Below are 24607 nucleotides of genomic sequence, written 5' to 3' on the forward strand. Positions count from 1 at the left end.
ACAAGACACATAAGGTCAATGTCATGGCCTGCAAATAGTCCGGATCTCAATCCAATTGAAAATCTTTGGTGGAAGGCTCCAACCTGCAAAGCTGATCTGGCAACATCAGAGAAAGTTGGAGCCAGATTGATGAAGAGTACTGTTTGTCACTCATTAAGTCCATGCCTCAGAGACTGCAAGCTGTTATTAAAGCCAGAGGTGATGCAACAAAATACTAGTGATGTATTAGAGTGTTCTTTTCTGTGTTTGTTTCTCATGATTCCATAATTTTTTCTTCAGAATTGAGTGATTCCATAATTTTTTTCCCTCTGCTTGGTCTGAAAAAATTTACCCTTACTGGGTACCACATTTTTTTTCTTGATTTCTTTTACTGTTTCTTAAAGCCATAAAGTTGCCATTTGAAATGACTTTAGTTTTGTGCCATGTCTGTGATCTGCTTTTTTTCAACAACATTAAACAACTGAATGAACATCCTCCGAGCCCGGTGACTCCATAATTTTTTGCCAGGGGTTGTAACAGAGGAATACATTACTCGTAATGTTCAAAGACAGTTTTATTGAGTATTAAATGAACAGCCTCTGGCACATTATCTATTTAAATATAAATTCCTAATGAATAAAATGTTAAAATCTGCCTTTACGAAAACTTGTGAACCCAGTAGTGATTTTCATTAGTATTTCTATCAGACACTTACTTCTTTCATGATATATACAGACACTCGACCACGCTCCCGTCCATCACTGAAGAACATAGGTGCTCCAACCAACAGGACATCTGTTACTCCATCACCATCCACGTCTACAGAATCAATCTCACTTCCGAAATATGATCCAATCTACCAGGGACAGAAAAAAATCATAACACAACCTCATTAATTATCACAATATTGGGAGGGTAATCAGATTACACTATAACAGGAATGAAATGCTCTGAATGGTTGTGATGAGCAGTAGTATTTTGGAGTCCATGCATAATGTACTTCTCGGTAACTATTATGTCCACTGCAATATTCTGTGGTTACCTGATCCCCCAGGAGAGACTGGTGGATGACGAGGTTGTCCATGCCCTGCATACTGAAGATTATCACTTTTCCTGTGTGGTTGAACCGTGGCGCCCCAGAAACATACAGCCTGACACGTTGCGGTGTCATTACAGACGTCACAGTGTAACCTGCCCAAAATAGAAAAAGAAAGCTGTGACGCCAGCTAAGCTAAATCACACAGCTATATAAAATTATATAGATAGTTAAAGGATATGAACACCACTTACTTAAAAGCTTGTGTTTTGGGCTAAAACATTGGTTTTTATAGCCTTGATGTATCACTGTACATAGACTGAAGAATAAAATAAACCAGATCTGACTTCAGATATCAGTATACAAATTGCATACTCACACAAATATGCCAAAATATATGCATGTCAGGAAAAAAATCTGAAAGGTCTCCATATCCTCTAATCTGACTAACAGTCAGCAAATCCAAAATTAAATGTTATCACATGAGATCACAGAGGATACCAGAGAATGTAACAGGTTTCTAAGGTTTATAAAACATAAATAAGTGTTAAAAGTTTTACATTATATCAAAAATGTTGTTCCCTGAGCTGAAACATCAAGTATTGATGGTGTATAGTGAGTATTTGGCTATACATGCACTTGCCCTCACTGCTTAGCCTAAGACACCATCACATTTCGTCACTACGTCAATTCAACAAATGTGTATATGTTTGTATGTCAGGAACCAATCCAGGTGTAAATTGTAAATTACCCATAGGTTTCTACTGGCTAAAGGATAGAAGGCAGAGGGTGGTTATAAATGGAATATACTCAGATTGGGTAAGCGTCACTAGTGGGGTACCACAGGGGTCTGTACTAGGCCCAATGTTATTTAATATCTTTATTAACTACATAGTCAGCGGGATAAATAGTAAAATATCAATATTTGCAGATGACACAAAGTTATGGAAAACAATTAATACAAAAGAGGACAGTGCAGACCTACAGAGGGACTTGGATAAGCTGGGTAGGTGGAGCATTAAATGGCAAATGAGGTTTAACGAGGAGAAATGTAAGGTCATACATATGGGAAGGAAAAATGGAAGTCACCAGTACTCACTGAATGGGAAATCATTGGGGAATTCAGAGATGGAGAAGGACTTGGGCATCTTGATTGATAGCAAACTAAATTGGAGTGCCCAAAGTCAGGCCGCTGCTGTAAGGGCAAACAGGGTAATGGGATGTATCAGAAGAGGTATAGCTGCAAAGGATGAGAACATTGTTCTTCCACTGTACAAAGCACTGGTCAGACCACACTTGGAATACTGTGCTCAGTTATGGGCCCCAATATATAGAAAGGATATAAACGAGCTTGAAAAGGTACAAAGGAGGGCAACAAAATTAATAAAGGGAATGGAGGGACTGCAATACCCAGAGAGGTTGGCAAAACTAGGACTATTCAGCCTGGAAAAGAGAAGGTTGAGGGGGGACATAATAAATGTGTACAAATATGTTAGGGGACAGTATAGAGATCTTGCCCGGGATTTGTTCAAAAGGAGGGATATTACGGTAACAAGAGGGCACTCACTAAGACTGGAAGAGAAAAGGTTTCAGCACCAGCATAGGAAGGGGTTCTTTACGGTAAGAGCAGTGAGAATATGGAATTCACTGAGTGAGGAGACGGTAATGTCGGATTCACTAAACCAGTTCAAGCGGGGACTGGATGCATTTCTAGATACCAGGCAGATTTCAGCATATACTTAAAAATAAAATAAAATAGTAGGTTGATACAGGGATTTATTCTGACTGCTGGTTTCAGAGTCGGGAGGGAATTTTTCCTCAGGTGAAGATTGGCTAAATCATTTGGGGTTTTTGCCCTCCTCTGGATCAACTTTAGCAATTTCAGAACTAACAGGTCGAACTTGATGGACGCAAGTCTTTATTCGGCTTTACAAACTATGTTACTATGTTTACAAACTATGAACAGACATATGACAAAATAGTAACATAAAGGGAATCTGTCACAAGATTTTTGCCACCTAATCCGAGAACAGCATAATCTACAGACAGAAACCCTGATTCCAGCAATGTGTCACTTACTGGGCTGCTTGCTATAGTTTTGATAAAATCACAGTTTTATCAGCAGGAGATTATCACTAGAAAATTAGTAAACCTGCTGCTGTGTAGTCCTCCATATTCATCAGCTTTGTATAACCCTACTCCCACCACTTATTGGAAGCTTTCTGCCTATGCACAGTGTACATAGAAAGCTGCCAATCAGTGGTGTGGGCGGGGTTATACACAGCTCAGCATTCAGAGAACTGGTAGATTAGTAGCAGAGAAAACAGTGATTTTATCAAAACTATATAAAAAATACAGCAAGCAGCCCAGTAAGTGATACTTCACAGTAATTAGGGTCTCACTTCATGATGCTCTCAGATAGGTTAGTAAAAACCTGGTGGCAGATTATCTGTAAAGTGAAAGAGTAATCAGACAATGACGTATTGAATCAGATTTTTGAGTAACATGTATTTTTTCTATTTTTGTCAATGTGTTTTTTTTCTTCATGTCATTATTAGTATTAAAAAATAGCAATCTTGCAATTTTCACACTGGCCACTGAGGCTATTTTAGACTCACACTTCCTGTCCTTTAAGAAAGGGTTTTCATCAGTCTCAATATCATAAAAGCCATGAATACAATGTCGGGTACCACTTCTATACACAGCTGATAACACAGGATGCACCAATCACATGAGGCGATGTCACAGCTCCCCTGTTCCCCCTCCCTTCACAATAACCTTTTCACATGTTCATTAGCAATACAAAAGATAGAGTCTGCTTTGGCTATTATTACTAATGTACAGGTGGATTTCCTGAAACAATAGGAAGTTCAGGTCTAGATAAGCCCCATTGAATAGAGAGAGAATTACAAGATTTCTCATTTTTATTTTTAACACCGATACTGTAGATATAAAAAGTCTACACACCCATGTTAAAATACCAGGTTTTTGTTATGTATTAAAACCATACCAAGAAGAATCATTTCAGAACTTTTCCCACCTTCAATGTAACCCATAATCTGATGAATGTAATTGCAAAATAAACGAATATAATGTGGTTGCATAAATATGCACACCCTTAAACTAATACAGTATATTGTTGATGTATTCAGCATTCAATCTTTTGGGGTCAGAGTATATCAGCATGGCACATTGAGAATTGGCAGTCTTTTCCCACTCTTCCTTGCAGTAGAGCTTCAAATCTATTAGGTTGTGAGTGCATCTGCTGTGTACAGCGCCCTCTTCAGAGCAACCCACAGATTTTCAATTGAATTCAGGTTTGGGCTCTGGTTGGCCTATTTCACAACTTTGATCTTCAGATCTTTTTCTAGTGAAGCAATTTTTTGTTGTTGACAATGAGGTATGCTTAGGTTCAAATTCCTCTTCATCTTCAAGATGTTTAGCAGAAGCCTGAAGATTTTGTTGCAGAATTGACTGATATTTGGAACTTTTCATAATTCCCTTCACTTTGACTAAAACCCGAATTCCAGCAACGAAAAAGAGACCTTAAGCATAATGCTGCCTACGCCATGCTTCACTGTGGGTATGGTGTTCTTTTGGTGATGCGCAGTGTTGGTTTTGCACCAAACATACATACAAAAGTTCCTCCTTGGTCTAATCAGACCATAACATGTTTTCCCACATGCTTTTTACAGACTTGATGTAGGTTTTGGCAAAACATAGCTTGGTTTGGATGTTTTTCTTTGTAAGAAAAGGTTTCCATCTTGCCACCCTATACCACAGGCCAGACATCTAAAAAATATGTGAGATTATTGTCACAGGCAATATACAACCAGTACTTGACATAAATTCCTGCAGCTTTAATGTTGCTGTAGGTCTCTTGGCAGCCAACAGGACTAATTTTCTTCTTGTCTTTTCATCAATTTTTGATGGACATCCAGTTCTAGATAATGACACCGTTGTGCCAAATTTAAGCCACTGATTGATGACCATCTTCACAGTGTTACATGGTATATCTAACGCCTTGTATGTTTTTTTATACGTTATTCCTGACTAATACTGATAACAATGAGATCCCTTTGCTGTGTTGTAAGATGTTTATGGACATGGCTTTTGCTGTAGAATGCAACTAAGTAAATGTCAGGAAAATCCTATTAAAACAGCTAAACTTTATATGGGGTTAATAAGAATCACTGTAAACGGCAGCTGTGTACTGACTACTATTTATCAGTGTAAATGTAATTGGCTAATTCTGAACACAATTACATTCCGACTTATAAGATGGTGTTCACACTCATGCAACCACACGATTTTAATTTTGATATTTTTTTATTTTCCCCTCAAAATGATTTCAGCTTGTTTCTCAATGGATTTGTACAGATTATTGGGGACATTAAAGGTGTAAAAAGTTCTGAAATGATTCTTCTTTGTATGATTTTTTTACATGACCAAAACTTGGCCTTATAGCAGGGTTGTGTAGACTTTTTATATCCACTGTATGGAAAAATAGCATTTCTAATTTTAATTGTTAGAGATTACTCGAATATGTTGCTTTTCGCAGAGACAAAGAGTATCACATGAGCAGATTATATAAAGATCCATGCACTACATTGTATCAGTGGTATGTGCATAGCACATATAGGAAGTCTAAGACCTTGCCTTTGAGGGTAATGTGCAAAATTATTTAACATGTATAGTTGATTTTAATAGTTCTGATAAACTGCTGAGTCAAAGCCACTAGTTTGGATAAAAGTTAGAGTTAAAGTTAAGGAATTCTTGGAGAAGCGGGCTGATGACGTTTATAGTAGATTGATCTGAGACCACTGGCTTGGCGCCTTCCATAACATTGTTGTACAAGCCTGGAGCATGGGGGTAAGACAATACTAATGCAGGAGCAGCTCTCTGCTCTTACACATTCCCCCAGCAGCAAATGTGGTGGTGTGGTAAGCAACTCCAGGCAAGTGGCCAGATGTCTTTTCCACAGGACCCAAAGCAATAAGATCCATCCTGGACATTGCGGATATAAAACACTTATTTTCCCCCCACAATTTTCCGAGTGATGTTCCAAGACATAGATCAAAATTCAGAGCTGGGCATTAACCCGTAAGGCCTGTAATCCTCTATTTTGAATTTACTGATGGGGTAAATCACGTTATAAAAGGACGTCTTTCATGTTAACTCTGCGCCATATATTATTAAGAAGATTTTAGAAATGATCATCTAAAGCTCCAGCAGGTATCTTAGCATTTCCAAAATGTTTTACAACAAATAGATTAATATATATATATATATATATATATATATATATATATATATATATATATATAAAGTGAAGGTATAGGCTGTACACATCAGATGTGATATAAGGGGCAGCTAATAAATCGGGAGAAATAGGGAAATAATATGTTAGGAGCCAATAAAGGTTTTAAGGGGAGACAGGATCTGGGCAAGTAAAGCTGAAGATTAATTTTCTATATTAGTGGAAATTGCTTTGAGGTATTTAAGTTTGTAAACTCCATTATATGTAACAATGACTTGCCAGGACTGAATACATCTCATATTATAAGCCCCATTGGTTTATAATTGTATAAGCAGACAGGTTAGCCCAGGTATTTATGTTGCCACGTGATACTTTTGGCTGTAGCATAAAACGTTTTATATTCCAAATGTAAAATCATTACTGCTGTGAAAACGCCAAACTTCTGAGCTCATTTAGTTGGGATTATAGGGCCACGTGACTATGAGGGTACATAAGAACAACAGCTCGAGTCTTAGACCAGTGATCGCCAACCTGTGAACCTCCAACTCTTGTAGAACCACAACTCCTTTCATGGCCTGACTGCTGTAGGCCCAATGACAGGGGAATACCAGGGTAGAATAAAGTGTATTCATTAGAGTGTATAATGTGTAAGAGGACACTATAGTTGGGGTGCCCGCTTTTGATACTGATAATTAGTAGTCTGAATTGCTATAAATCCCAACTCATCATGGGCACACTCAGCCAGCCTGGATAATTCTCCTACATGTCCCTTCAGCATTGGAGAAGGTGTCCTCGTTGGCTAAACAAAGACATCTCTCTTTATTAATCCAAGATGAGAGGGCTTTGTTCCATGAACCAATTTTAGCTCTTAAAAGCAACCTATCAGGAGCTTTAGGGTCCCCAAACTAATTTCACTGGGTTGGATAGTGATAGTGAAGAACAAGTTCAAACATACTTTGCTGGCCACTAATGGATTTTCCATTGCTGAGAAGATCATCTTTGAAACTTTAAATGAAGTTGCAAGTGCTTTGAGGATGGGCTAATTCCTGACTTGTCCATCTATCTTCCGCATTGCCAAACCATTGGCCTCATTGACATCTCATCTTCATTGCAAAAAACATAGAGGTGCAAAAGAGACTGCAATCAAGCACATGGAGCAGGCTCTGGACAGGAGATGACCAATGCAATAGGCAGGAATCGCAAGCTTTGGATGCGCTTGCAGACAAAATTATTTACAGATCCAGCATAGATTTTCTCAATGATGGAAAATCCCTTTGCAGGCCACGAGGATCCCTTTGCAGGCCACATTCTCCACCATTACGGAAGATCAACTTTCCTCTTTACTCTCCAAATCACACCTCACCACCTGTAAACTTGACCCAATCCCGTCCCACCTCATCCCAAACCTTACCACTATCTTCATCCCAGCTCTAGCCCACCTCTTCAACCTATCACTAACAACTGGTGTCTTCCCCTCATGCTTCAAACATGCCTCAATCACACCAATCCTCAAAAAGCCCTCCCTTGACCCATCCTCTCTGTCTAGCTATCGCCCCATATCACTTCTCCCCTGTGCCTCAAAACTACTGGAACAACACATCCATTCTGAGCTGTCCTCCCACCTCTCCTCCTGCTCCCTCTTCGACCGCCTACAATCTGGTTTCCGACCGCACCATTCTACTGAAACTGCACTGACTAAAGTCACCAACGACCTACTAACCGCCAAATCTAAGTGACACTACTCTCTCCTCCTCCTCCTAGACCTGTCATCTGCCTTCGACACAGTGGACCATTCCCTCTTACTACAAACTCTCTCATCTCTCGGCATCACAGACTTGGCCCTATCCTGGATCTCCTCATACCTAACAGACAGGACATTCAGTGTCACCCACTCACAGACCACCTCCTCATCTCGCCCCCTATCTGTCGGTGTCCCCCAAGGTTCAGTTCTAGGACCCCTGCTCTTCTCCATCTACACCTTAGGCCTGGGACAGCTCATAGAGTCTCATGGCTTTCATTATCACCTCTATGCTGATGACACACAGATCTACCTCTCTGGACCCGATATCACCTCCTTACAAACCAAAATCCCACAATGTCTGTCTGCTATTTCATCCTTCTTCTCTGCTAGATTTCTAAAACTTAACATGGACAAAACAGAATTCATCATCTTTCCGCCATCTCATTCAACCCCCCCAACTGACCTATCTATCAACGTCAATGGCTGACCACTCTCCCCAGTCCCTCAAGCTCGCTGCCTTGGGGTAACCCTGGACTCTGAACTCTCCTTCAAACCACATATCCAAGCCCTTTCCACTTCCTGCCGACTCCAACTCAAAAATATCTCCCGGATCCGCACATTCCTCAACCATGAATCTGCAAAAACACTAGTGCACGCCCTCATCATCTCCCGCCTCGACTACTGCAACCTCCTGCTCTGTGGCCTCCCTTCCAACACTTTCGCACCCCTCCAATCCATCCTAAACTCTGCTGCCCGACTAATCCACCTGTCCCCCCGCTATTCCCCGGCCTCTCCTCTCTGTCAATCTCTTCACTGGCTCCCCATTGCCCAGAGACTCCAGTTCAAAACCCTAACCATGACATACAAAGCCATTCACAACCTGTCTCCTCCATATATCTCTGACCTAGTCTCCCGCTACATACCTGCACGCAACCTCCGATCCTCACAAGATCTCCTTCTCTACTCCCCTCCAATCTCCTCCTCCCACAATCGCATACAAGATTTCTCCCGTGCTTCCCCCCTACTCTGGAACTCTCTACCCCAACACATCAGACTCTTGTCGACCGTGGAAACCTTCAAAAAGAGCCTGAAGACCCACCTCTTCCGACAAGCCTAAAACTTGCAGTAACCACCGCTGCATGACCAGCTCTACCCTCACCTAATGTATCCTCACCCATCCCTAATAGATTGTGAGCCCTCATGGGCAGGGTCCTCGCTCCTCCTGTACCAGTCGCTGTCACACTGTGTTCAAGATTATTGTAATTGTTCTTGTATGTATACCCCTTTTTCACATGTAAAGTGCCATGGAATAAATGGCGCTATAATAATAAATAATAATAATAATATGTTAGAACTCGTCTTTAACTTCTCTACCTGGTAAGGCAATTAGTTTGGTCACGCTTAAAGAAGCCCTCTCATGTATATTTTATATTAAATGTGTGTACATGCATGTAATGTAAGTGTATTAATATACTCAAGTACCGCTGCTCTCTCCAGTGTTCAGCGCTGTTCTTATCCTCTGCTGAGTGACGTCACCGCTCTGCAGACTCTCCGGGTCACACTGCGCTCTGCGTGACCCAAAAGTGGCTTTTACATTGTAAGTCTATGGGGTGTCAGAAGAAGGCTCCATAGGCTTACTGTATTTTGCGGACCATAAGATGCACCCCAAATTTAAAGGAGGAAAATAGGAAAAAAAAATGTTTTTTAATGCGTCAAATGGGGATCCATTATCCTTATATTCTGAATTTAGCTTGCCGGGGGGCGGTGGACCGGGGTCACAGGAAGCAGGGTCGCTGCTGCAGGAAGCTGGCGGCGGCAGGAGTGGGGTGATGCTGCGGTCCCTGAGCAGGGAGTTGGGGGTGTCCCGGCGGTGCGAGACTGGAGTCATTAATCTCCCAGAGGTGGGCTTCAAGAAAAGGTTGGTGGTGCAGGCAGGATCGGAGTCCCCGCTCTGACCATTGATCTCCTGGTGGTGGGCTTCAGGAATGGCCACCAGAGGCGGCGCATTCGGAGATTGAGATCATAGAGCTGAGATATAAATCTGTGCATGTGCGGCCTCCGGCAGCCATTTTCCTGCCGGGAGATCAATATGCAGAGTGAGGACGCCGCTCCTGCCTTGCACCAACATTTTGTTGAAGCCACCCGCCAGGACACCCCCAACTCCCAGCCCAGGGCCTGCAGCATCACCCCACTCCTGCTGCCGCCGGCTTCATGCAGCAGTGGCCCTGCTTATTATGACCCTGCTCCACCACCGCCGCTGCCCCCCCCCCCAGGTAAGCTACATTCAGACTATAAGACGCACCCCCACTTATAGTCGGCAAAATACTGTATATTGTATACTAGGTATTGAACCACCCGTTCTACGCCCGGGTGGCGAGCATTTTTATTGGCATATGGTCTCTCATGCTGGTATGTGCTGCCCCCCTCCTGGTATTTGTGCTGCCCCCATCCTGTCCCCACCATCCTATACTGTTATGCGTGGTACCCCTCACCCCAATCCTGGTATGTGTGGTACCCCTCACCCCAATCCTGGTATGTGTGGTATCCCTCACCCCAATCCTGGTATGTGTGGTACCCCTCACCCCAATCCTGGTATGTGTGGTACCACTCACCCCAATCCTGGTATGCGTGGTACCCCTCACCCCAATCCTGGTATGCGTGGTACTCCTCACCCAAATCCTGGTATGCGTGGTACCCCTCACCCCAATCCTGGTATGCGTGGTACCCCTCACCCCAATCCTGGTATGCGTGGTACCCCATACCTCATCCCTATCCTGGTATGCATGGTATTCCTCATCCTGGTGTGCATGGCCCCCCTCATTGGAATCCCGGTGTGCGTGGCACCCCTCATCCCCCCAATCCCGGTATGCGTGGCACCCCTCATCCACCCAATCCCGGTATGCGTGGCACCCCTCATCCCCCCAATCCCGGTATGCGTGGCACCCCTCATCCCCCCCAATCCCGGTATGCGTGGCAGCCCTCATCCCCCCCAATCCCGGTATGCGTGGCAGCACTCATCCCCCCAATACCGGTATGCGTGGCACCTCTCATCCCCCCAATCCCGGTATGCGTGGCACCCCTCATCCCCCCAATCCCGGTATGCGTTACACCCCTCATCCCCAATCCTTGTAGGCGTGGCACCACTCCCCCCATTCCCGGTAAGCGTGGCACCCCTCAGCCCCAATCCCGGTAAGCGTGGCACCCCTCACCCTCAATTCCGGTATGCGTGGCACCCCTCACCCCCAATCCCATTATGCGTGGCACCCCTCACCCCCAATCTCGGTATGCGTGGCACCCCTCATCCCTATCCTGGTATGTGTGGTACCCCTCACCCCCCAATCCTGGTATGCGTGGTACCCCTCACCCCCAATCCTGGCATGTGTGGTACCCCTCACTCCTAATCCTGGTATGTGTGGTACCCCTCACCCCCAATCCTGGTATGTGTGGTACCCCTCACCCCACAATCCTGTTATGTGTGGCCCCCTCATTCCTGGTGTGTATGGTATCCCTCATCCTGGTATGCATGGTACCCCATCCCTCATCCCAGTATGCATTGCACTCCATCCCTCATCCCCAATCCCGGTATGCGTGGCACCCCTCATCCCCAATCCCGGCATGTGTGGCACCCCTCATCCCCAATCCTTGTATGCGTGGCACCCCTCATCCCTAATCCCGGTATGCGTGGCACCCCTCATCCCCAATCCCGGTATGCGTGGCACCCCTCATCCCCAATCCCGGTATGCATGGCACCCCTCACCCCCAATCCTGGTATGCATGGCACACCCTCATCCCCAATCCCGGTATGCGTGGCACCCCTCATCCCCAATCCCAGTATGCGTGGCACCCCTCATCCCCAATCCCGGTATGCGTGGCACCCCTCATCCCCAATCCCGGTATGCGTGGTACCCCTCACCCCCAATCCCGGTATGCGTGGTACCCCTCACCCCCAATCCTGGTATGCGTGGTACCCCTCACCCCACAATCCTGTTATGTGTGGTACCCCTCACCCCCAATCCCGGTATGTGTGGTACCCCTCACCCCAATCCTGGTATGTGTGGCCCCCTCATCCCTTTCACACTGTACACACATACAAAAAAAATAAACAGTTATACTCACCTTTCTTCTCTGTACTCCAGCGCTGCTGTGTCCTCTTCTGCCGGAGGCCGGGGGAGGAGTGCGGCGCCGGAGCACCGCACTGTCCGGCGCCATTCTGCTGAAGACACACTGTAAATGTGTCTTCAGTAAAATGGCGCCGGATCGCACAATGCGCACGCGCCGGTCCGACGCCTTCACTCCGCCCCCCGGTCTCCAGCGAAGAGAGGCGCCGCGGCAACACTCCTACCGGTCAGGTAAGTATGTAAGTATGGCGCCGGAGATCCACGGTAAACGTTCAGTGTCTACGCATACCGCGCGATCTCCGGCACCATACACCTCCTCTTACCTGTAACGGCTGGATGCGGTCTTCTGTCTGGAGCCAGACTGCGTGTCACGCATGCGCAGTCTATCGAGGCTTCGGACAGAGTTACGCTTCTACGATTATATTATAGATGCTCATGCATAGAAAATAGAGTGATCTGGCTAATCACAATTGCGGTGATGTCACTGAGAAGAGGAGCAGAACGGCGCTGGACACCGGAGAGAGCAGCGATAAGGGAGTATATTAATACACTTACACTACATTACATGCACATATACACACATTTAATAAAAAATATACATGGAGGTGCTTCTTTAAGCTCCTGGCAGGTCCCTATTAATAGGGAGGTGATAAGGGCCCCTGTCTGCCCTTGCCAGACATAGTATTGGCCTCTTTTAGGCCATTAAACATAAAAGCAGCCATAGAGAAGTACAAAACATAACAAGGCCCATGCATAATACAACATTTTCTAAAGTGATAATAAAGAATATTAGTAAAGGATGTATAGATATTTTGTGCAAAATCTAATCAAATCAATTAGTTGTTTTGTAACATTAATCTTGTTTAAAGGGAATCTGTCATCAGGTTTTTGTTACCCAATCTGAGAGCAGCATGATGTAGAGGCAGAGACCCTGATTACAGTGATGTGTCACTTACTAGGCTGTTTGCTGTAATTTTGATAAAATCCCTGTTTTATCTGATGCAGATCTACCAGTTCTCAGAATGCTGAGCTCTGTATAACCCCGCCCACACCACTGATTGGCAGCTTTCTGTATACAGTGTGCATAGGCAGAAAGCCGTCAATCAGTGGTGGGGGTGGAGTTATACAGAGCTCATGAATATGAACGACTACATGGTAGTAGGTTACTAGTCCTCTAGTGATAATTTCCTTCTGATAAAACAGTGATTTTATCAAAACTACAGCAAAGAGCCCAGTAAGGGACATATTGCTGGAATCAGGGTCTCTGTCTCTACATTATGCTGCTCTCAGATTAGGTAGCAAAAACCTGGTACAGATCCCCTTTAATGATTTTTATCATGGATATGCTAATTGTATTATTGAGGGACTGACACTATATCTAACCCAGCTAAAGGACATTACTAACATCTGATAATAAATTGACCCATGACTGTTAAGCCTTCACATGTCTATGGTCACAATGTGGACTCTCCACCCGCCAGGATTACCGAGATATGCTCCATGGTTCTTCAGCTCATCAGGAAACTCTTTGAGATAGGATTCCCTTCGTGGTATCATCTTCCCGCTACTGGTCTCTTTCAGAACAGCCCCACTCCAGTCATATGCACCAACAGCTCCAAGCAAAATCCCATCCTGAAGAAAAGGGTATGCAGATAATAAATAAGAGGGGATGCCAAAGCACACAGCAATGGGCAATAAAGAAGGGCTTGAAGGTTTGTCCACTACATAGATTTATGTAAAAATTGGGCATATGGGGGTCATAAAACGAAAAAGAACAGATGCTCACCCCCGCCGGTAGAACTATAGAATCAGTCTCTCTTCCAGCCTGGATGAAACATCAAGACTGCTGCAGGTTAGTGGACGATGATTGGCTGCAGCAGTCATACCAGAAAAAGTAAAGAGACTGAAGGGGGACATATGAAGCATTAGGTCCAATAGGTGAGTATCTGCTTTTATTTTTGTTTCATGACCTATCCAATAGCCTATTTTCTAATAAAGAAATATGTAGTGGACACCCCCTTTAACTTACTTAAAAAGGCTAAACACACTACAAATTTGGGTTATGTTACTTTTAATGTTGCATTAGTTCCTTCACAAAATGACTTATAGGGAAGGCATCACCAAGATTTTTTTTTTAACTAAGTGAAACCATATACTGAAACGTATTATATTTTCTGATCTGTTTCATTTTCTACTTATAAACTTATGTTGTGTGCATGCTCTGTGAGCAGTGCAGAAGGCATTGTGCAGGGAGGGTGGAGGAGCTGTGTCATCTATCAGTGGTGGATCCTATGTTATCGGCCTTCATCCTGCTGGTGATCATAATGAATTGACTGCCGAGAACTGAGCTGTACAGAAAAGGAAGTCTCTGACTATTATGAGGCTCAGTGATAAGACTATAAACTGCTAATGGAGGGTTTGAATTAGGAACACTCCAAACTTCCTAACGAGTTATTTGAAAATGATTTTTCTAAACCAGATAGTATCTTTAATTCATTATTATAAGAACAACTGGTGTGAATGGAGGTGGTGGATGGTGCGAAACCCAATGTAAGAATGTAAGGTGCTGCATATGGAAATTGTCTTCTGTGTTGGCAAATTAAAAAGAGTTACGTGATCAAGAACAATTGGGTTTCCGTATATTAGAAAAGGATATAATAAAGACGATAATTTCGCCTTTTTTTATACGATTGCTTACATATAATTTATACAAATTGCAGGTTTCCAAACCACAATGGAGCAGAGAAAGGTAGAAAGACCCTACGGAAATAAGAAGCGTTTAATCCATCCATTTAATGAAATGGACAGAATAAGGTTGAATGTCTTTCTCTTGTTGCCTAAAGGATTTGTGGCTTGTAGACTTGGACCTAACATTCAGGTTACTATAGGGTCAATTGCTGAGGCCCAGGCCGGAGTGGGGGGCTGACAACACAGAAGTCAAGTTAGTTTTTAGTCGAAGGGAGGAGAGCCAGGCGGAGGTGACCGAGCGGACCGGGAGGACCAGTAGGAGGCGACCGGAGGGACGAGCGCAAGAGAGCGCTGTGGCAGCGTGCAGTGCCGGCCAGCGGAGGGTGCCAGGTGGTGGTGACCAGGAGGTGATCAGGAGGACCGGTAAGAGGCGACCGGAGGGACCAGTGGTAGATCACCAGTGGTAGATGGAGGGTCCTTAAAAATGATTTCAGGGATCTAGGTAGGAAGCTTAGGGCAAGGACCTCCAAGGTAGTTTTCTCAGAAATACTACCAATCCCGCGAGCCACACAGGAGCGCCAACGGGAGGTTAGGGAGGTGAATAAGTGGCTAAAGAGTTTGTGCAAGGCAGAAGGGTTTGGGTTCATGGAGAACTGGGCCGACTTCGCTGTCGGCTACAGGCTCTACCGTAGGGACGGGCTGCACCTCAATGGGGAGGGTGCAGCGGTGCTGGGGAAGAAGATGGCTAATAGGTTGGAGGAGTTTTTAAACTAGAGACGGGGGGGGGAAACCAAGGAAATAGGTGGGATGTGAGGCAAGCAAGGGGGAAGGGGAGAAGTGAATATAATGAGGGTGGAGAGGGGGGTGGGGATAGTACAGTTAGATCGTTAGAGAAGAATAGGATGCTAAATAACCCCAAAGTTTTATCTTGCATGCTGACCAACGCAAGAAGCCTGACCAATAAGGCGGATGAGCTGCAGGCGCTTATATCGGAGGAGAGGTATGACATCGTAGGTATAACAGAGACTTGGCTAGACGATAGCTACGACTGGGCGGTAAATTTAACAGATTATAGTTTATTTAGAAGGGACCGGAAACAGGGGAAGGGCGGAGGAGTCTGCTTATATGTAAAGTCACGTCTAAAGCCCAGACTAAGGGAAGATATAGGAGAGGGAGAAGAGGGGGTCGAGTCCATGTGGGTAGAGATAGAGGGGGCAAAAAATAATAATAAAATATTACTGGGGGTCTGCTATAAGCCACCCAATATAACAGAGGAGAATGAGAAACTGCTATTAGGACAAATAGACAAAGTAGCAAAACATAATGAGGTGATTGTAATGGGGGACTTCAACTACCCGGATATTGACTGGGAAACAGAAACCTGTAGATCGCAGAAAGGAAAAAGGTTCTTGACAAATATCAAGGATAATTATCTCTCCCAACTAGTGCAGGAACCAACGAGAGGGAAGGCCGTGTTGGACTTAATATTGACTAATAGGCCTGATAGAATAACTGAGGTACAGATAGGGGGGCACCTAGGTAATAGTGATCATAATATTATCAATTTCAAAATGCCCTTCAGTAGGGTTATCAATAAGGGAACAACTAAAACATTAAACTTTAGGAGGGCGAAGTTTGATCAGCTGAAAGAAAACCTTCAACTTATAGACTGGGACAAAGTTCTTAATCAAGGAAATACGAATAGTAAATGGGAAACCTTCAAAATAATTCTGAATACTCAGTGCGAGAGGTATATACCGTATGGGAATAAAAGGGCCCGAAATAAGAGGAAACCAATATGGTTGAACAAGAACGTAAAAGGGGCGTTAAATAGCAAAAAAGAGGCATTCAAGAGATTAAAACAGGAAAACAGTAAGGAGGCACTAACGTGTTACAAGGAAAAAACGAGAACCTGTAAAAAACAAATAAAAATAGCAAAGGAGGAAACAGAGAGACGTATTGCTAGGGAAAGTAGATCAAATCCCAAACTGTTCTTTACGTATATAAATAGTAAAAGGATTAAATCGGATAATATTGGACCGATAAAAAGTGATGAAGGCAAAATCATAGAGAAAGATGAGGATAAAGCTAATCTATTAAATACATTTTTTTCGTCAACTTTCACAAAGGAAAAAGAACTAACAGGCGAAATGAGAAGTGACAAACTTAATCCTCCACTAAGTATGACAAATCTAACCCAAGCTGGGGTACAGAAACGCCTCAGTAACATTAAAATAAACAAATCACCAGGACCTGATGGCATACACCCACGGGTACTAAGGGAACTAAGTAATGTGATAGACAGACCGTTATATCTTATATTTAAGGACTCTGTTGAGACTGGGTCTGTACCACTTGATTGGCGACAGGCGAATGTAGTGCCAATATTCAAAAAGGGAGCGAAAAGTGACGCCGGAAACTATCGGCCGGTGAGTCTGACGTCCGTTGTGGGCAAAATTTTTGAAGGCTTTATTAATGAGGCAATCATGGAGCATCTTGATGCTAATAATCTATTAACCCCGAACCAACATGGATTCATGAGGAATCGCTCCTGCCAAACAAACCTGATTGACTTCTACGAGGAGGTTAGCTCTCGAGTAGATCAGGGGGAACCAGTGGATGTCGTGTATCTCGACTTCTCAAAAGCGTTCGATAGCGTGCCACATAATAGGTTGGTATACAAAATGAGAATGATGGGGCTGGGGGAAAATGTCTGCAAGTGGGTAGCTAACTGGCTAAAGGATAGAAGGCAGAGGGTGGTTATAAATGGAATATACTCAGATTGGGTAAGCGTCACTAGTGGGGTACCACAGGGGTCTGTACTAGGCCCAATGTTATTTAATATCTTTATTAACGACATAGTCAACGGGATAAATAGTAAAATATCAATATTTGCAGATGACACAAAGTTATGTAAAACAATTAATACAAAAGAGGACAGTGCAGACCTACAGAGGGATTTGGATAAGCTGGGTAGGTGGAGCATTAAATGGCAAATGAGGTTTAACGAGGAGAAATGTAAGGTCATACATATGGGAAGGAAAAATGGAAGTCACCAGTACTCACTGAATGGGAAATCATTGGGGAATTCAGAGATGGAGAAGGACTTGGGCATCTTGATTGATAGCAAACTAAATTGGAGTGCCCAAAGTCAGGCCGCTGCTGTAAGGGCAAACAGGGTAATGGGATGTATCAGAAGAGGTATAGCTGCAAAGGATGAGAACATTGTTCTTCCACTGTACAAAGCACTGGTCAGACCACACTTGGAATACTGTGCTCAGTTATGGGCCCCAATATATAGAAAGGATATAAATGAGCTTGAAAAGGTACAAAGGAGGGCAACAAAATTAATAAAGGGAATGGAGGGACTGCAATACCCAGAGAGGTTGGCAAAACTAGGACTATTCAGCCTGGAAAAGAGAAGGTTGAGGGGGGACATAATAAATGTGTACAAATATGTTAGGGGACAGTATAGAGACCTTGCCCGGGATTTGTTCAAAAGGAGGGATATTACGGTAACAAGAGGGCATTCACTAAGACTGGAAGAGAAAAGGTTTCAGCACCAGCATAGGAAGGGGTTCTTTACGGTAAGAGCAGTGAGAATATGGAATTCACTGAGTGAGGAGACGGTAATGTCGGATTCACTAAACCAGTTCAAGCGGGGACTGGATGCATTTCTAGATACCAGGCAGATTTCTGCATATACTTAAAAATAAAATAAAATAGTAGGTTGATACAGGGATTTATTCTGACTGCTGGTTTCAGAGTCGGGAGGGAATTTTTCCTCAGGTGAAGATTGGCTAAATCATTTGGGGTTTTTGCCCTCCTCTGGATCAACTTTAGCAATTACAGAACTAACAGGTCGAACTTGATGGACGCAAGTCTTTATTCGGCTTTACTAACTATGTAACTATGTTTTGCCTACCTGGTATATTTTTAGTATGTTTCTTGCTTCTCACCTAAGTCACATTTGCATGTAATGTTTAAATTACACTTTAGCATAAAATTGCTATTCTCGGCATATTGAAAAAATATACATTGTTCCAGTATATTTTTTGTATCAATTCCTTGGAGCTTTAAAGATATCTTCTTGTTACATCTAGTGGATGGAAATCTGTCCTTGTTATGTGATAGTCACACAGATGTAAGGTTCGTTACAAGACGCAGCTCTGATAGCTGTACCATAATGAGCCATGCACATACCGTATGTGTCCTTCACATCACCAGGATAGATTCGTATCCACTAGGAGTAAACATCTAAAGTTCCTACTGAATGACTACAAGCAGAGATCTTGCAAAATGTGATATATAGGAGATTTCAAAAGGTTTCACAATACAAAAAAAGTAAACTTGATTTTATAACACTGCATTATTGTTGCTTCAAGTCACATTTGACATTGATGATCTGTGGGTCCATGACTTTGGATCAGGCATCTAAACATTTCAATCATTCACTCTGAGCCCAGCAAGGCTTTGGAGGTGTCTGTGGGAATTTCTGCCCACTCATCTGGAAGAGTATTTGTGAGGTCAGACACCGAGGAGAGGGTCTGGCTTGCAATTTTCTTTCTAGTTCATCCCCAAAGGTATTGGATGGGGTTGAGGTCAGTGCGATAGGCAATGTTCTTCGACACGAAACTCACCCAACCATACCTTTATGGACCTGCTTTGTGCATTGGGCACAGTCATACTGAAACAGGCTGATCTCACAATGTTGGAAGCCTGTCATATACAGCTGACACCTGACGGAAATTCGGCCGTGGGTCCTGCACAAGAAACAAGAGGCTGGTGGGGAGGCAGAGAATGAGAAGAAGCCCTGCCCCCATGTCCCACCCTGAAGCACAGAAGAAGTCATCTTCTGAAAACTTTATAAAGTGAGTATTAAACAACCACTCAGAGGATCCCTTCACATCAGGTATCAGATTAATCAGCATCACAGCGCGATTATAGCCATGCCTTTAGTTTATAGGGCTAAATCCTGATGACAGGTTTCCTTTAATGTAACTTTACCAACTTCTGTACTTACCTCCACTACATGTGATGAAAACCCTGCCTGGGACATTTCAAGCCCAAATGATGTCTCATTCTTGTTAGTTCCTGCAATTAAAATGAAGTCAGAACTTGAGCAACTGAGACATTTTTTGTAAATTCTTTTAAATTGAATATGGCAAAAAACACTGAAAATACACAAAAAATGGATAAAAGTTGGAAATATCATTTAACATAATTACAGTTAGAGAAATTCAAAACGATATGGTTGGAAAAACAGATAAATTAGTAAACCGTGGCAGAGAGTCAGATTTGAGAACATTAAAACAAAGTTTTAAAGTATTTAACCCAATGGTTCTTACATGTCTCCAGCTGTACAATACACACAGCCATCACATTATCTTGACACTTTATCTTGGCCGAGAATTCTCCAGCAGCCACTTCCTACATTCCGACCTCGCCACATGCAGAACAATCCTTCTTCTCTCTTTTTTTAGATATCGATCTACACAGCCCAGCTACATACAGAAGACTCAAAAATCATATTTTTCCACTGACCTACAAATACTCTCTTCCTTCTAAAACCTTTGAAGTCTCCTACAAGGTCCTGCCCTACAGACATAGATGGTGTATTATAGTTTAGAAGACAAAAGTCTATGACCATGATGCATTAAACCTCATCTCTTTGGATCTTTCATTTGAAGCACTAGTGGTTCATCATGACAGATGTTAACCTACTTATTTTTAAGGCAATAATCCATGGGAAAATATTATGCAAAGTAGCTCATACCAGTTAATCCATGCAACGATAACCGTTGGTATGAGCTACTTTGCACATTTTTTCCCATGGAGCATTGATTTGAAAATAAGACATTATGCTGAGTTGGGTCTCTTCAATGAGAGTCAGTATCTCCCTGAGCTGCATTTAAAAGGGTTGTCCACTACTCGGACAGCTCTTTCTTAAATATATTCCCCAATGTAAAAAAAAAAAAAACCCTATACTTACCTCCCCAACCAGCGCCATTCTAGTCATGTCAGCCCCAGGTCTCCAAAGTCTTGAGTGACATTGTTATGCCACATGAACCCTACAGACAATCAGCGGCCGTTAATGGGCTGCCGTGCTCACACCTCCCCTAGATATCCGAGGTCCGGTACGGGAGGTGAGTATAGAGTGATTAAGGAATATAATATTTAAACACGACTTGGCACTAAGTCAAAAGTGACCAGTTTTTCTCTTATTTTATTCCTTTTGTTTCCCTGACTATTCTGATTTTTGTCTTTCTTCAAGTCACCAATACAGTACCAAGGGTTGATGCTCACAAGGTAATAATTCAGAGCAGCCTAAAGGCACACCCTCAGATAATCATATGAGCAATGCTCCTTTGGTGAAGACCATAAAAATTAGTACTAGATAAAAATGACCATATCTCTGAAGCCTGAATACTCAGGGGGGCCAGCGGGAATAAAATAAGAGCAAAAACTGGGCACTTTTCACCTAGTGACAGGTCCTTTTTAAGAAGGGGTTGTCTGGGTAGTGGACAACCCCTTTATGGCATCTCATACAGCCAACCAATAATTTGTTTTGTACTAATGAGGAGCAAAAAACCCTAAACAATACCGTCTACAACTGGGCCTTTGATATATTTATATATGGGCAGCACAGTGGCTCAGTGGTTAGCACTATTGCTTTGCAGCCCTGGCATCCTGGGTTCAAATCCCACCAAGGACAAAATCTGCAAGGAGCTTGTATGTTGTCCCTGTGTTTGCGTGGGTTTCCTCCAGGTTCTCCGGTTTCCTCCCACACTCCAAAGACATACTGAAAGGGGATGTAGATTGTGAGTCCCAGTGGGGACAGCAATGGCAATATCTGTAAAGCGCTGAGGAATTAATGGTGCTATATAAGTGAGTAAAATAAATAAATATATATATATATATATCATACATGTATCACACATAAAGAGATCTGATTATCACTGTATAGTGAAGAATACCTCCTTCTAGACTGAATATTCGTTCACCAAGGGCATCCACAATGTCCTTCAAGGCAGCTTCATCTGTGACATTAAAGAAATGCTTGTCATCAGGATCACTGGCAATGAACTTGATCTCATTAAGAAAAGCTTCAGGATTAATTTTTCTCCTATTATAATATCCCAAAACCTAGAGATTAAAAAATAAATATTAAATTCTATCCAATATTGGTATTGCAACTCAGTCTCAATCAAGTAAATGGATTGTAGATGCAATACCAGACACTGCCCTTGCAAAGGAGAGGCGCTGTTTTACACAACCTAGACTTTTATATAGAGCAGAGAAAAACTTACTGCCACTGCATAACGTGTTATGTTGTCTCTTTCACTTCTCTCTATCACTCTCTTCAGATCTGGGCTGTCATGAGATTCTCCATCAGTAATGACGATCATAACTTTTTTGGCTCCCCTTCTTCCACCATGTTGGAAGGCTTCAGTACTATGAAAGATCATACGCAGCAATACAATTTATTTCTGGGGCGAACATCAACCTCTCAGTCTACGAAAATAAATGTACACAAGTTTATGTCCCCTCACCAAGCTTTCTCAATCCCCAGCGCAGTACGGGTCTCTTCTCCTCCTCTTTGTTCAATACGTTTTGCAGCCTCTACCACCGCATTCACTGACCGATGGTCTTTTAGGTAAAATTCATGAACGACCTTCTCCCCATACTGAAGCACACCAACCTATCACAAAAAAACAGGGAGTATTAAGCCAAATGTGACTTTGATGCACAGAAGTCTTTCCTTTATTGTCATTTATATACCTGTATTTGACCAGGAGCAATGTAGAACTTCTGTAGGATGCTGATCAGGAAGCCTTGCACTTCTTCCCATGGGTAGATGCTGTTGGATCCGTCAAGAACAATGACAATATCCATGAAGGTTGGACATTCTGAAGAAGAACCATGACAATAAGTTTTAGAACTCCATGGCATATAGACCAGTTTCACCTTTTTGATAGATATAGTATACCTATTTTAAATGCCACAAGAGAAATCGTGTGTACGGAAGAAAACGTTTCATACCAAAAGTATTAAAATTATTGACCTCACAGATCCTGAAAATAAAGGGGCACAAAGCTTCCTGCACGAACAGGAAGCAACAGTGTGCAGTGAGAATTGAAATATATATATATATTTCTGACCACTGTCACTTTATGAGGTAATTACTCTGGAACGCTTCAACGGATCCCACTGATTCTGAGAATGTTTTTTCGTGACATATTGTACTTCATGATAGTGGTAAAATTTCTTCGATATCACTTGCGTTTATTTGTGAAAAAAATCGGAAATTTGACGAAAATGTTGAAAATTTTGCAATTTTCAAACGTTGAATTTTCATGCCCTTAAATCAGAGAGATATGTCACACAAAATAGTTAATAAATAACATTTCCCACATGTCTACTTCACATCAGCACAATTTTGGAACCAAATCTTTTTTTTAGTTAGGAAGTTATAAGGGTTAAAAGTTGACCAGCGATTTCTCATTTTTCCACCAAAATTTGCAAAAACATTTTTTTAGGGAGCACATCACATTGAAGTGACTTTGAAGGGTCTACATGACAGAATACACCCAAAAGTGACACCATTCTAAAAACTGCACCCCTCAAGGTGCTCAAGACCACATTCAAGAAGTTTATTAACCCATCACGTGCTTCACAGGAACTGAAGCAACTTGGAAGGAAAAAATGAACATTTAACTTTTTTTCACAGAAATTTTACTTCAGGCCCCAAATTTTTAATTTTCTCGAGGGTAACAAGAGAAAATAGGCCACACCATGCACTGTGTATCTAGATGTGTGGTGAGCTCCTTGAACCCCCAGGTGCTTCACAGGAGTTTATAACATTGAGCCGTAAAAATACAATTTTCACATTTTTCCCACAAAAATGTTTTTCAGCCCCCAATTTTGCATATTCATAAGGGTAACAGGAGAAATTGCACCATAAATTTTTTTGTGCAATGTCTCCTGAGTAAGCAGATACCCCATATGTGGGGGAAAACCACTGTTTGGGCGCACGGCAGGGCTCGGCAGGGAAGGAGCGCCATTTCACTTTTTGAATGTAAAATTTGCTCGAATAATTAGCGGACGTCATGTTGCGTTTGGGGAGCCCCTGATGTGCCTAAACAGTGGAAACCCCCCACAAGTGACCCCATTTTGGAAACTACACCCTTCAAGGATTTTATCAACGGCTATAGTGAACATTTTGAACCCAGAGGTACGACACAGAACTTGATAACATTAGGTCATCATATTGAATAAGTTGTCATTAGTCTTGAGCGCAAGTGCTCGCTACTTTAGTTTGCATCGGGTACTTGGGTATGCACCAAGTATCGCGGCTGCTCGAGTGACATGCTCGTGTCCCCGCCCGCATATTTCACAGTTGTTAGACACCCAAAAAAAACATACAAGGATCGCTCATGTATGGCAGGCAATCCCTGCATGTTTCGCGGTTGTTCGGTTGTTACACAGCCAAAAAACGACGATGACTCGAGCATGTCACTCGAGCACCCATGATACTCGGTGCACACCCGAGCACCCAATGTAAACTCAAGTAGCGAGCACTTGCGCTCAACACTGGTCGCCATATCGTCATTTTTTTTCTTTACTTTTGAAAAAATCGAAACCCTAACCCTAACTATAACCCTAGCCCTAATCCTAACCGTAACCCTAACCTTAAGCTAGCCCTAACCCTAACCCTGGGCTAACCCTAACTCTAATCCTGGGCTAACCCTAACTCTATCCCTGGGTGAACCCTAACCCTGGGC

General features: G+C 42.9%; 1 protein-coding gene across 2 annotated transcripts in view; it reads right to left on the reverse strand.

Moving 5' to 3' along the window:
* The window catches only part of ITGA11 (integrin subunit alpha 11), a 191793-nt gene that overhangs the window by 84125 nt on the left and 83061 nt on the right, over positions 1 to 24607 (reverse strand). For both annotated transcript variants that reach the window (XM_073653470.1, XM_073653471.1), the window contains 8 exons: positions 22605 to 22732; positions 22376 to 22524; positions 22133 to 22277; positions 21800 to 21968; positions 19846 to 19916; positions 13622 to 13766; positions 1022 to 1170; positions 695 to 835 (listed from right to left, as the gene is read on the reverse strand). In XM_073653470.1, the coding sequence (XP_073509571.1) occupies positions 695 to 835; positions 1022 to 1170; positions 13622 to 13766; positions 19846 to 19916; positions 21800 to 21968; positions 22133 to 22277; positions 22376 to 22524; positions 22605 to 22732 (1097 nt within the window). The remainder of the gene's footprint in view (positions 1 to 694; positions 836 to 1021; positions 1171 to 13621; positions 13767 to 19845; positions 19917 to 21799; positions 21969 to 22132; positions 22278 to 22375; positions 22525 to 22604; positions 22733 to 24607) is intronic.

The sequence above is a fragment of the Phyllobates terribilis genome, unplaced genomic scaffold (assembly GCF_046119375.1).
Source record: "Phyllobates terribilis strain yellow unplaced genomic scaffold, ASM4611937v1 Scaffold_11__3_contigs__length_659146591, whole genome shotgun sequence".
Lineage (NCBI taxonomy): Eukaryota > Metazoa > Chordata > Amphibia > Anura > Dendrobatidae > Phyllobates > Phyllobates terribilis.